This window comes from Colias philodice, chromosome 22 (genome assembly GCF_061535455.1).
Source record: "Colias philodice isolate Cphi_HAF_F1 chromosome 22, ilColPhil1 Martin Lab GWU primary, whole genome shotgun sequence".
Taxonomy (NCBI): domain Eukaryota; kingdom Metazoa; phylum Arthropoda; class Insecta; order Lepidoptera; family Pieridae; genus Colias; species Colias philodice.
The window spans coordinates 3,081,424-3,096,769 of NC_143107.1; the positions used below are offsets into that span (position 1 = coordinate 3,081,424).

General features: G+C 33.1%; 1 protein-coding gene across 1 annotated transcript; it reads right to left on the reverse strand.

The window, feature by feature from the left end:
- Positions 1-474: 474 nt before the first annotated feature.
- Positions 475-9,606, reverse strand: LOC149478366 (uncharacterized). The gene is made up of 5 exons (XM_089709534.1): positions 8,894-9,606; positions 7,949-8,059; positions 6,616-6,703; positions 3,176-3,308; positions 475-737 (listed from the first exon to the last, which is right to left on the reverse strand). The coding sequence occupies exons 1-5, from the start codon at positions 9,604-9,606 to the stop codon at positions 511-513; spliced, it is 1,272 nt and encodes a 423-aa protein (XP_089565660.1). The 3' UTR covers positions 475-510.
- Between the last annotated feature and the right edge of the window lie 5,740 nt (positions 9,607-15,346).

A 15,346-nucleotide genomic window follows, 5' to 3' on the forward strand; every position in this document is an offset into this window, starting at 1 on the left:
GCAGTTACTAGCTTTTTCAGTCATCTGAACTCAACATTTTTTTTTTAATTAGACGGGATCCCGAAAATTCCGGGATCCCGCGGGATTGATATTTCTAATCCCGCGGGATCCCGAATTTGCGATCTCGAGTCGGGATTGCATTCCCTATGTGTGTGTAGTTAATATTATTCTGTTTTAAAATGTTACTTAAACCTAAGTTACATACATTTAGCTTTTGTCTCTACAATTCATTCAATTAATAGAATACATTTATAAAGGTATGAATAGCTCTGCAAGTCATTAACATAACAGTTACATTAACATGTTTGAACCGATAAATCTAAGACTTAGGTAAGATTTATTAGAAGATTGAATCTTTCAAGAGGATAGGTATAGGCAAGTAGTGAGCATAAAATTTGAAGGTAATATAGAAATTTGTATGCAGAGTGAGAGAGCATACCCGGGAGCGAAAAGCTCAAAAATTAAACAAATGCATAAAAATTAAATAACACTTTAATCAAAGTACAATTTTCAAACATTATATCTAGGCCTTGGCACGAACGGCACAGGATTCGCGTCAGGTGACAGTAGCAATCTGACATTGACATTTGCGCGCCGCCATCTATTCCACATGACGTAATGGTCCTTCCATAGTAAATAGACCGTGACAGAGTAACCACAGAGTACGATAGCCATGAAGAAGTCCATGGCCGTCTCTGTGATGCGATGCGATATACCTGTAACGAAATGTAGGTGGACTATTTTAATACGTTAAATCTGTCCATCGCTTACCTGGAGCGGGAACCCTCGTCAGACATTTAGGAAGTTGTTAACTAGCTATTTACCTGCTTAATGTACAGTCACGAGCAATAATATATGCCTAGGGGGCGATGTGCAAAAATATCTGTCACTAGAACTAATTCAATAATATCTGTCTGCCCGTATACAGCAAAAATATCTGACATTAGTAGGCAGCATAATAAAGTGGCATCAAAATTATGTGACGAAAATGTTACAGCAAATAATTGTGACAACCTCTCACGGCATAAATATGTGACATCAACTAGGAAGCAATAATATCTGACACAATTTCATATTTCTGTATTTTGCATCGATTCCTCATACAAATCTATACTTCTATACTAATATTATAAAGAGGAAAGGTTTGTATGTATGTATGTATGTATGGTTTTCACGCATAAACTACTGGACCGATTTTGATGAAATTTGGCACAGATAATCTTTAGACCCTGAGAAAGAACATAGGCTACCTTTTATTTCGAAATATGTACCACGGGCGAAGCCGGGGCGGACCGCTAGTCATAAATATGTGACATCAAATATGTGGCAATAATATCTGACACAATTTCATATTTCTATATTTTGCATCGATTCCTCACAAAAAGCATAAATATGTGACATCAACTAGGAAGCAATAATATCTGACACAATTTCATATTTCTGTATTTTGCATCGATTCCTCACAAAAGGCATATAAATATGTGACACCGACTAGGTGGCAATAATATCTGACACAATTTTATATTTCTGTATTTTGCGTTGATTCCACACTAAAAGCATAAATATGTGACATCAACTAGGAAGCAATAATATCTGACACAATTTTATTTTCAATTTAATATTGAATTAATACAAAATAAATAAATTTTATTTTAACTACCTACGTTGTTTAAAAACATTATTACCATATTAATTAATATGTGCCGTCGTTGTATACTACATATTGTATGTCTAGATATTACATATATCCTACTAGTTTAACACCCGCGGCTTCGCCCGCGTTTTCAAAGAAAAACCCGCATAGTTCCTGTTCCGTCCGTTCCTGTGGGATTTCCAGGATAAAAGCTCTCATAAGCGTTAATCCAAGTTACCTTCTATGTGTGTGATAAATTCCATTTTCTCTTTTATTTGTGTGAAAGAGTAACAAACATCCTTACATGATACTCACGAACTTTCGCATTTATAATATTAGAAGGAATATCATGACAAAATTAAAGTATTTGTATATGAATGCCCACTTGGGTAGATCTATTTTATTTGAAGGTTCCGTGTAACCTTCATGTATTATTTAGAAATAGTTTTGTCACATGTTTTGTTATATTTGACGTTAGCGGCGTTTGACACAATTGCTCCGTTATTCATTTTCATTTACCTATAATTAGCCTATAATATTGCTATTATTTTATTGAGTATCGAAAATTATGGCAAGTTATCATATTATCGTAATTTTATAAAAAAAAAAATATTTACAAAATATAATGTGTCTTTTGTTCATATTCTTACCCCAGCAAAAAACATAACACTAATTCAATAAATAACGTTTTGCCTTTTTAAAATCCTATCCTATCTTATCCTACTAGTCCTACTATAATCCTACTTCCTATCCTACTAATCTAGTATTATTAATGCGAAAGTTTGTGAAGATGTGTATGTGTGTGTTTGTTACTCTTTCACGCAAATACTACTGAACCGATTACAATAAAATTTAGCAGACAAATAAAGGGTAACTTGGGTTAACACTTAGGATAGGTTTTATCCCAAAATTCCCACGGGATCGGGAACTATGCGGTATTTCTGTGAAAACGCAGGCGAAGCCGCGGGCGGAAAGCTAGTGTCACATATTTATACTTTTTGTGAGGAATCAATTATATTTTTAATTTTACAATACAGAAATATAAAATTGTGTCAGATATTATTGCTTCCTAGTTGATGTCACATATTTATGCTTCGAGAGGTTGTCACAATTATTTGCTGTAACATTTTCGTCACATAATTTTGATGCCACTTTATTATGCTGCCTACTAATGTCAGATATTTTTGCTGTATACGGGCAGACAGATATTATTGAACCCGTTCTTATGACAGATATTATTGCTAATCTGCAAATGGTAATATATTTATGCTTCTGACTGTACTTAATGGCTAATATTATTTATTTCAATTATATTAAAACTTATAATCTTGATACTCTGTAAAGACGTAAACTTTGTGCTATTTTGTGGCAGATTATGACAAGAAATAATAAAAAGAAAATAAATAAATTCTTTGTCCAGTTTAATATAATAAATTACTATACACCAGAAAAGTGACCATCTATTTCTATATCGTTAATTCATGCTTTGAACGAAGTAATCGCAACCCTATTAAAAAATAAAAATAAAAGATAGCAACACACCTTCGTCTTTTCTAGCAGCATCGAGCTTACCAAATTTGTTGCCCTCCATAACAAAATACTGTGTACCAACGATGCATACGGCCAGTAGTCCAGCTGTTACCGTCGATAGAAGCCAGAATATGAGACAATCCGACTGAAAATATAGTAGATATTATAATATGGTTAATAGAGTTAAGGCCAGTTCAATATTATCAACGTAACTTCATAATGTTAAGGGGAGTGATATCAAAATTATAAAATGTAAAATATATTGTCAGAAAATGAAATGTGAGGGTAGGTGTAAAAAGATAAGATATTTCCTTTGTGAAACTGTTCGTATAGGGATTTTTCTTCTTCATAGATTTTTCAACATTTTCGTTATTCACAAGTTCATCGTTTTATACATCGTGCATTTTCCAATGTGCTTGTTGGCTAATAATAATGTTAAATTTCCAAAAACAAACCAACTTAATCTTATAACGGCACACAAATCCCCATGGGACAGACAATACCCTGCACGTTTGATTTAATAAACAATTCCTCATTAAGGAGCTCCCATTCTAAAGAGGTTTACTAAGACAAATTACCGCGTTACGAAATACTGTAATAATTTCATTTTCGAGGCGAGAGTGCGGAACCTTAAGTAATTCAATATATGACAAGACGGAAATCCAATATGAGCGTTGTGTCATGTCAAACCGGGCGCCATCTTGTGACAGCGCCATCTTACGGTCAACCATTGATAAATCGTCGTTTGAGTAATGACTTGTCGTTTGTTAAAATATTAACGGTTTTAAATGATAGATCCGCTGTTCGACCCGGGTGCCTTTGCTTTGCTAGTAGATATAGTTATTGTAGGTATCGAATACATACAATAACTATATCTACTAGCAAAGTTTACTAAATAGTTACTACGTAACCAGGGTTGCCAACTTTTTTTACAAGAAATAAAGTATATTCAGGTCTATGAAGATTATTAAACAGTATTTTAGTAAAACAAACAGTATTTATTGTAGTGTGCGCCCTCTGACTAAATAAAAAAAACTGTGAGCGTCTAAATGTAACTCATAATAATGTGTCTGCACTTTGAAGCTGAAAACAGTATTTTGTATACTTTTTTTTGTTAAACAATAAAAAGTATAATTTAGTGAAAAACAGTAGAATACTGTTTAAAACAGTATAGTTGGCAACCCTATACGTAACATAACGTAGACCGTAAGGTACTAGGTACAATAAACCCTAAGGATTTATTTTAGTACCTTTCGATATCGAAGTATCTGCAACGTACATCCAAGGTTAAACAGCTTAGGTTTATTTTGAAATCGTAATTAATAACTGAATAGTCTACATATTTTGGATCCAGAATTAAAATTCGCTCCTACTGTTACACAGTCAAAAAAACCGTAAAGATAACAAACAAAAAAGGCGATATAAGAATTAATCTAACTAGCCTTAGGTACTCAAGATTAGACAAGCACCTAGTTACGATTCAATAAATTACTGGGTACTTTATTTCCTATCTTTTCAACATCAAAAGAATTAGACACGATAGGGGCTCTAAACTTATCTTTTACTGGTAAATATTTGGAGCCAATCAGCATTATTCACTTTCTTTATAGCCCCACTACTGAAACACTACAAGCGTTCTCACATTATTTGCTCCTGCATCGTCAAAGACGCGTTTCATTTACAAAATTTACATACAAATGGATATGTTTCTACAACCAATTTCACCTCAGCTTCAAATTTACTATTTATACTGACATTTTATTCAGAATGTAGTACTTAAGGACAAGCAACGAAGGAGAAGACAAAAGATTTCTATTTATACGGCAATTTGCCTTTTTCTATCTCATTTATTTTCGACGTAAACTGTAGTTGTACGTAGATTGTGGAACACCCTACGTGTTATTATATATCATTATAGAAGTAGACATTGAATATTTTATGATTGGAGTAGAATTCGAACATTAATTTCAATTGCTATAAAAGCACAGAATAAACTTTTTACAGACTGAACAGGCTTGCTAATTCCAAAAAAAAAAAACAATAACACCACATTGACAGGAAAATTGGCGCGAACATGTCGATGTCATAAATTTCATTTTTTAAATCGCACTAAAGCAGATGCGTAGGTACCGAATAGGCTGAGGCATTCACGCGTAAACTGCCGGAGTCAATATGGCTTCGTGAAGTGAAGACATAAATAATTATTATAAAGGGCGTTGAGACATGAACATGGCAATAAGAATCATTTCGTCTTTGAGTTGATTTTTATAATGGAATAAAAAATAGCGGAATAAATAACAAGTAATTTTAACGCTTTTTATTATTTAAACCAACACAGACTGAAGTTGATAAGATACGTATAATATCTAATAATGAATTTGCTAATTTCAATCTTTGATTCAATAAGTTAATACTTTACTATTATAAACATTAGATATTATAATATTAGAATAGAAAGTACATATTAGGATGGAGTGGATGCGTAAAGGTAGGAAGATGTTCGAAAATCTGTTAAATGTTATAATATCAAACTCCTAATTAGTTTTTGATGTGCAATCCTCCACTAATAAGTAAGGAGAATAACATAAAGATATTTTATAATTATATATAATAGCGCTCGCAAAACGTCAAATAAACAAATAAGGGCTCCGTCCAAAACTGATTTACGCCTATGTAATATGTGTTCAAGACGATATATTTTAAGTGACACGGGCCGAGCAATAAACAAACCGTACCGACACAAATGGCCTTTTAAAAGCCGTCGACCGATTGGAATCGTTCAGAAAAAATTGTAACAAAAAAAAATAGGAAAATAAAATTGGCGTGCGGGCAAAAATGTGAAGACGAATCACCTTCGGTCCGCCGGTCGCAAATGGTACGCGATGCGAAATGGACCGGGCATTACGGTAGCGATGATTTTGGCCTTTGCCCATCCTTTACTTATTTGCGTTCTAAAAAAAGTTACTTTGAATTTGGAATAGATTGTGAGCGAAAGCGCGGCATTGTCTATGATTATAGATAAAGTAAAATATCTAAGTAATATAAAACAATATACGGTACAATGTAATATAATGTACCTTATAAAAACAACAACAACCACTGCCACATATTATAGCAACATCACACGACACTGCGATAATTTTTAATAATATGTAGTAGAAAAAATGAAAGAAACACGTGAATCTAACGGTGCTTTTACATCAAACGAACATAAAGCTAGAGCTAGACCATTATTTCGTGATCTTTTAGTGTAAACGAAAAGTCGTATTCAGTGTTGTTCAGTATTGGAACATTGCATAGAATCTATTCGAATGCTACGACCAACGAAAGAGATGCTGAGAGTGAGCATTCGCTCGTTAGATGATTTACATCTAGCACCGTAAGAAAATGAATTAAAATGAATCCTAGAAAGTTCCCTTCAAAACGTTGGTCACACGGGTCATATGAGTCACCTGTAAATGGCTTCTATTCCGCGGATTGCCGAACCACAGTCGCAGCGCTTGTAGCACCGTGTATCGGGGCGTCCGGATCGCGGGGTAACTGGAATAGATGGAAGATTTATGTGTGGGAATTTTGGGTTTGATGGAACAGGTCAAAGGAAAACTCGCATAGTTCCCGTTCCCGTGGGATTTTCGGAATAAAAACTGTCTTATGTATTTATCCAAATACCCCTCAGTGTGCCAAATTATATGAAAATCAGTTCAGCAGTCATTGCGTGAAGGAGTAACAAACAAACATTCGCGTTTATAATATTAGTAGGATGGTAGAACTGAATTGGACGGGCATTTACTTAGCTTACAATGGATTTGAGTTAAACGAGGGCGGAATTTTCTCTTTTTACTATGTGAAAAATGGATTAAATAAATGCCATTGTAATTTAACCACAGATAACTAAATAGTCAGCACGCCTAGTGTAGAGTAAACGATTCATTAGGATTTTATTTCAAAACAAATAAAATTCGTAAGTGAATGAATATCGGACGTTTTATTTGAGTTTTAACAAATATGTTTGAATATGGAAATAACCCATATTTAATTGGGCAAAAATTCAAATTCAGAAATCTAGTACTTAATTGCAATAACGATTCAATGTAAAAAAAACCCAATGCCCAATTAATCAACTCATATAAAAAAAGTAATAAAAAATAAAACAGCTTTCCCGCCAACCAGTTCGGATACTCGTACGTGCACAATGCACGTTCTTGTACTCGTAATCCACTCGATTCGATTGTCCGTAATTAGTCGATGTGATTTATCTAGCTCACCGAGATATCGGATCCAGTGAGCTTCGATTTTTAACTAACATTTTCTTTGTTCCATTATTGTGAAATTGTGTTCGCCGTCTGCTTTGTTTTTAGTTAGATGTGCTTCAGCCGTAATGATGTTAGTATTTAATTAAGCGATAATATAATTGCTGACATTCAGGCCTATCATGTAAAAATGTTTGTTTTATTTCTATAACGAAAATAATTGTATATTCTACAATGAATTTCTAAGATTACATTCTACCAATAATAATGGATTACTTATATCATAAAATTATCCTAGTAAAACTTACTGTAGCTAATAAATTTAATCCTTCGAATACGAACCCTACAAATTACCACTAAAAGTAAAAAACAACGCGTTCAACTAATGAACAGCAATACCAACTATTGATACCTGAATTTCTTTAGCTAGATAATAAATTAAAACCTACGAATAAACTGTACTAATACTAAGGATTACAACATAAAAACTATACCACTAAAAGTAACGAACTGTTCAACTAATGAACAACAATACCTGAATCCGCACAGCTCACAATGATTCCTGCCCACTTGGTTCAACCAGCGCTCCAAACAAGATAGATGCACGTTTGCTAGCGAGCCCTTACAGTTGCACGGTGAAATTAACCTATATACGATTGGATCAATTGGCTATTGTTCGTGAAAGTGGAGAGTTTATAGTAAATTCGTTAGAGACAATTTGTTTTATGGGAGAAATATTTTGAGGTTATGGTCTCTGTTGATATCAAAAGACCGTTCAGTTTTTGAAGTGAAATTAAGATTTTATATAAAACATACATTTTTCTCTAAATATTTTACATCTAGAGATCTGTAATCGAACGTGAGATGCAAAATATTATCTGTCGATAGTGTAGCGTTTTCGATTGATATCGATTGACAATTTTTCTCCATGAAATTAAGATGCTTAGAGAAATGACTTCTTTCCATGCGCATTCCATATTTTCGACTTCACATAAATCAATACGATGATGTTGTAAAAATAAGTAAATAACTAACAATGAATAAATCATTTTCAAGTTTCAGCAAAATACCACATCTGTTGTCTACCACATTTAATTAATATACACTGGAAATCAAACTAATATAATGCAATTATATTAATTAGCAATTACTGACCATAAAAGCTTAAATTGGCATTTGAAATAAACGAACATATCTCATTATCGGACCTTATGTATACACCATTTTTACCGGTTAGTAGGTACATTTATAATTAAAACACATAATTTAAATGTATTTAACAGGTAGGTAAAATTATTACGAAAATTGCATTCTCAATTCGTCGAAAATTCGTTGTTATTACGTTAAATGGACTGTCGCTATTTAATTTGGTGAAACTTGAAATAAGCAGAAAATTTAAACGCTTCGAATTTCACGTAAACAGAGATTTAAAACTTTTGGGAGCCAATTTATATCAAACATTATTGTCCAACTTTCTAACCTCTCACGTCCCCTTGTCATGCAAATCCTACAAACATTTGATCCAATACTGGATAGAGAGTCCCTGGGCGCCACTCCAAAGTCAGACCTATCGGAAATACTTCCTGAGGTCTTCTTTCTCTCTGCCTTCGATTGTTTAGGATCCACTGGAGGATTCACTGCAACTTCATTCGGAACTTTACCGGTGCAACTCGCATTCGGTATATTTAAAATCAGATCATTCGTTATTGTGTTTATAGCTGTTTGGACGTTTTGAATGTTCGTTCTTTCCGGCGCATCACTTTGCCCGGCTTTATGCAGCTTGAAACAAGACGCCATAAATCTTTTTAACTCGATAAGCGTTGCCGAATTGTCTTCTTTTTCCATTTTATCTAGAATAGGTATGTGCAGTTCTTTGAAATTTATGTCCGGGATTGCTTTGTTCGGTCCGAAACTTAGGGAAGTTAGTTTGAGTGCGTTAGCGACATCTTTACTTGTTATTGTATTTCGGATGCAGTGCTCTGATTTAGAATTACCTAGGTTGTTAAGGTGGAGTTTTGATTCGTGTGTTGGTGTTGGGGACGGTGGTGAAATAGACCCTGGAAGAATAACTTTGCTTGAAGGCCCTGCATCATTAACCTGCTGATTGACCGGTTTGTCTAATATATTCTTGTTAGATTCCACACTGTTGTCTGTATCCGCTGCATCAGGTAATGATTTTTCCTCGTCATCCATGTACACTTGTGTTACATTTGTATTATTTTTTTAAAGATTTTTATTAAAATACACTTCTTAAATATTAAAATAAACCTTGTATGAATGTTTCAGTGTTGACAATTTCAGTTGCGGGTGACGTTTAAGAGAAAAGAATTGTCAGATTGCACTGTATATAGTTTTAGGTGGAATAATTTTTTACAGCGCGTGATTAAATAAAAAGTTATTTGTATTTTGGGAGTTAATAATCGAATTGAAAGGTAATTTAAACATATTATAGCTACAAGCTTAGCTACAAGCATTCAAAACATATCAACACAATATATACAGTTAAAATTTTTGCCTCATAAGTACACGACATTCATTTCACTGTGCAAAGCAAGCACTTAATGTATGGTTTCAAGAGTTCACCGCAATCGCTTGCGGGACTGACTGCGGTGTCTGTGCAGGCAACAGATAAATGTACGTAAGATAATTGTGGATTTTATACGTAACAGAGGAAATACTATAGGAGAATGATAACTTAATGTGGGAGTAGAGCATGCTTTACGAATTGCACTAGCAAGGATGGAAAGATACCATACTCGAAATCTTAGAAGATCGGCGTGAAAATATACGTATATTAGCATTTAATGTAAGATAATTTTATATTTTATTCGTAATTAGCTGGCCCAATCCTATGTCCAAACGCAGGCAAATCCAACTACCCAAAAATCTTTAAATTCCGGCCTGCCATTTTTGGGTTATAATTAAGTGGCTTAAAATAATGTTATAATATGTAGAAGAAAATTAATTGTAATTTTTCAGAGTAACCCAAAAGTACTATTAGGATTAAGCGTCAATAGAAGGTGAAAAGGATAAATGGACGAGACTGATTGAAAGGGTGATATGAAGCCTAGAAATTAGTCGCAGATCGTTCAAATTCTCATGCCCATTGAATTATAGGGCTTACCAGTGCTGTCCATTTTGACTATGGACTTTTTTTTAATACCTACCACCGTCCAATTTCACTTTACATGTTAATATAGGGAAAGAAGAGGATATCCGACTTATATTATAAATGCGAAAGTTTGAGGGTGGATGGATGTTTGTTACTCTTTCACGCAAATACTACTGAACCGATTACAATGAAATTTAGTATGTAGGTACTATATAGAATAAGACATAGACTATTTTTTTATCCTGGAAATCCCACAGGAACAGAAACTATGCGTTTTTTATTTTAAAATGCGGGCGAAGCCGCGGGTGGAAATCTAGTCTATCAATATAACAATTTTATCTATTCACTAGCTGCCCCAGCCCTTCAGTTTTGATTTACCGCAATCAAAAAGTTTTTAACAAAGTTTTCAAATACGCCGTTAACAAACAGGTCAGAGCAATCGGAATAAATTCCAAAGCAACATTGTAAATCATACAAAATTATATTGTAAAAATAAAAAAAAATGTCAGACCAACAGATAAACGCTTCTAGCAATAAAATTTAATTCAACCGTAAAACCAGTGTAGTTTTTACGGGGAGTAATGAGAAGTAATTACTGGCAGTAAAAAACATTGTAGTTTTATGTGGTTATACCGTGTACAAATGTCATAAACTGTGATCATTTTGTTGGACGAGTTCACGATTGTTTTTGCGATTGAAGCTACCTATTTTGTATTAGTTATAGCTATAATTGGAAGGTATAACCAGTATAACTAATCAAGCAGATTTTCTTGTGACCTACTTTTGATATAGTAGTTTATATGTCCCACTTGGCACTTGTTTTATAGGCAGGGTGAAAAAGGCCCCTGCTTGTAAAACAAATCTTCAATAAAAAAATGTTGTGTGGTTTTATGAAACCACGGTAAAAGTGAAACTGTTCGAACGGTTCCGAACACTGCTTTATACCTACTCGGCAGCCGACCGTCACGCGACATGCGCTACACAGACCAAAAAGTTTGAGACGATGTAATAAAAGTTTCACTTTAAAAATATGTTTGTCTTTTACTTCAGTCTTACCTTACGAGCTTTTTGTTCTAGGGAAGAATGAAAATGATAAGTTTAAATACCTACCGACTTCTGGGTGTGTTGCATTTAACTTATCTGTTAGTTAAATGTGTACAAATTAAAGTCACAAAGTGTTGATAAGCTATCAGTGACTTTAACAGCAAGTTGTAAAACTGGTTCAAAAAGTAATATTACAGTTTCTCCGTTGACATTTGACATGAAAACACACATCGGTAAGTTTTCTACTTCTTATCGGACCTTAGGAATTTTCAGAAATTTCCGGTTCGTGTAATAACTTAAATAAATATATATATTCCCAGACATAATATAAACACAACGATGTCTGGTCTTGAATAAGCAGTCTAGTGAAATTAGGTTCCTAATTAACATATATATTATATATCTTTTGTTTTTATTGTTAAAATACAATTTACATACTCGTAAAAAAAATTAAAACCTACTGCTTACTACAATAACAGACAGATATACTATAACTTTCTCTGTAACTTTTGCTGACGTGGGGACATTTTTTATCTTATAATATTATGTTATTTATTCAAAAGGTGCACACTACAGATGTCAATTTTCATACACACTTTTAATATTTTTGATTGGAACTTTATCCAGAAGTATTATTCTTTATTTTTTTACTTTATCGAGATTGCGGTCAAGCGCTTCCCTATCTTAAGTAAAAAAAAAAAAATAAAAAAATGAAAAATGCAAAGATTCATGAAAATGACTGTTCCATTTTTGATACACAGCAAAAATATTAAAGTCCAAAAGAGGAACGCTACATTATGTACCTACATTATTTTAAATAACCGATACAGAAACGGCCTTAATAAGGATTAAAATTAATTATTTCTTTCCAGTATGTGATTTTCGTAATGGAAATTTTCCCACGGCCTACATATCGTACCATAATTAATGCCACACTTAAGTTTTCCTTTACGTAGTAAGCGAAATATTTTAATTAGTTTGTCCGAAAAGCGTACAATACTGAATCTGTGCGAACGGGGACCGGATTATGCAAGAGTGGATCTCGAAATAAATTATATTTATACCTAATACAAATTCTATCGCACGATTTTCCAAATATTTTTTTAAACTTATTATAAAATTAATATCTGTTAAATTTTTGAACCAGAATGTTTTAATGTTGTAATTATTATTCGGTTGGTTCCAATTTTATAATTATAAGATACGATTTTATCATAGATGTGGTATTTTATTGTGTTTGATTTTTGTGTTAAAAGTCCCGAAATGCCTTTATCGTAAAATATGCATGAACTATTAACGACTACAAAAAAAGGTTTTTGTAAATGAAAACTTCAGTAGACGACAGATTTTCTGGCCTAAATTTAAGTGAATAGACGAGTGAAAACCAAAAATATTAAAATAATTACATTATTGCATAACACCATCCCTCACATTGTAGAGTGTAGACTGTACTTATTTTGATACCGGCACACGATCTTGTGTGGCGTGCACTAATTTATAATTAAAGGTCTGGCTTATTTATATAAAATGTATTTTATATGGTTTTGTTTGCTGAATTTTGATTATGGAAAATAACTAGCTGAAAAGATTTGAAAGATCAGATTTGCTTATAGCTTTTGAATATTATAAGTAAGCAATTGTTTTGTAACATTGGAATTTTGCTGATAGTTAGCTGTTATTTTGTAATTTTATGTCGTGCTTACTGCTTTTTGTCTAGTATCAAATCAAATCTAAATTTTAAAAGGTACTTTGAAAAATGTGAAAATCAAAATTTAGTTTTAGGATCACTTTCAATAGTGATTCCATGGTTTTATGATTTATAGTACTCCTAGTGATAAATACATTATTATACAATCTTGTTTTTAAACTGGGATCTTTATTCGTTTCAGGCTCTTTTATATTGATGATAAAATAATCACTCCCATTGACTTAATATTTACAAAAGCGAACAAAAGCAGATATCAAACGACATTTACAGCTACCTACCAACATTTCAACATCAAACGTCAAACGTAACTCCATCAAAACCTAATGTAAATGCTCGAAGCCATATAAATAATCTCCTCAATACATCACGTCACGGGTGTGCCCTAGTGTATAAAGGCTTCTTGAGAACGTCTCTAGCAGGTCTAGTCACAGTTGGTGGCTCTGGCCAATTTGGAACCATTTGGATGCAAGCCAAACTAACGAGCGATGTCTTAACATTTTGTTACCGTGTTGTTAGGTGCCCCGTATTATTGGTGTATTAATTAGGTATGGGTATTGAATATCTAAATTGAAGGCTATTTTTTGTTGAATTTTTTATTTGCGAATTTAGAGATGTTCCAATTATGATGGTTTAATTTTTCTTAATGAAGGAATTGAATGTGTTATTGATTGAGATTTTAAACAAACTAAAGTTTGTAATTCTTACATTGCACTAGTGTTTTCATTGGTAAGCTTAAACAATGGTTGGACGCATTATGTAGATTCTTCATCAGCTATTTAGAAAATAAGAGAACAGTTAGACTTTTTAAGGATTTAAAACCAAACCATTAATACGTTCTCCGCATAACGAGTAACATGACGTAACAAAAAAAGAAACGGTGACCATTCGTTACTGTTTTGAACGAATTTTCGCTAAAATATAAGAACACGATAAAGTTTACAGTGAAGGTCGTAACATAAATATTTATTAGGGTCTTTAGACAAGTATCGAGTTGTAGAAAGACCCGTCATCGATTGACAGGGTGTACGTGTTTCAGAATAAAGTAGGACGTAAACATGTTTTTATGTGTGGAGTTTTATTGGTACGTTAATATTTAGTATTTCAAAGACATTAATATAAATAGATCTGTTCAACTATTTTCTATTATCATACATACTTCATATTTTTTACATCTTATATTTGCAAAAATTGTTATAAACTGATGGTATAAAATTGCCGAACTGAAAATGAATTATTGCAAGATTCAATTTAAATTACATAAAGAAACAAATATAAAACGTTTTATTTCAATCTGGAGATGTAATTAAAAACTTGTAAGTTTATTCATAAAATGATATCTGTTTTTATTTACATACATAGCATTTTCACATACTTTGCATGCATTTTCCGCATATATTTTTCAGCAAGATACGTGCAAGGGATACAAGCTTTCGAATTTCAAGAATGATACTCAGTTGAATGTCGATTAGTTAGTGATTTTAGGAAGTATACTGACTATGGGATGTCCCTTAGACACATAAATCTAAAGAGTAGAATAAACTCGATTGCTCTGGCGGGATCACGGGTGTCGAAAGACGTGGGTTCGAATCCCGCCTCGTGATCGATTTTTTTTAATGTATAAATATATTTAGTCCTAGAATACCGTAAAGTATGGTGATCGTTACACCAGGGATTCATAAACCGAAACGCGATTGCCTATATACAGCTTGCAGATCACATCCCCATCTTTGTTCAATGCGCATTAGGTTGATGTGTTGCCGGCACATGACTGTTAATGTTGTATAATATAGACTCTGGGGATTTAGGTTATAGTGTGAAAGTTTGAGGATTTGTATATTTAGTTGTATTTTAAAAGATTGGAAGGCAGTGATAAAATCTGTTAGATATCTTTGATAATTTATTTAAGAGTCTTGGCGTATCCCTTGTGTATAAAACAACACTCGATTCAATCCAACGTTGTAATTTGTCGTTTATCCACGCTTTGTCTAGAACAGAGCGAGCTAATCAACCTTTGAGACAATCTTATCTTGCAAGAAACAGAATCTTAGTTCTAATATGTATGTACGGTG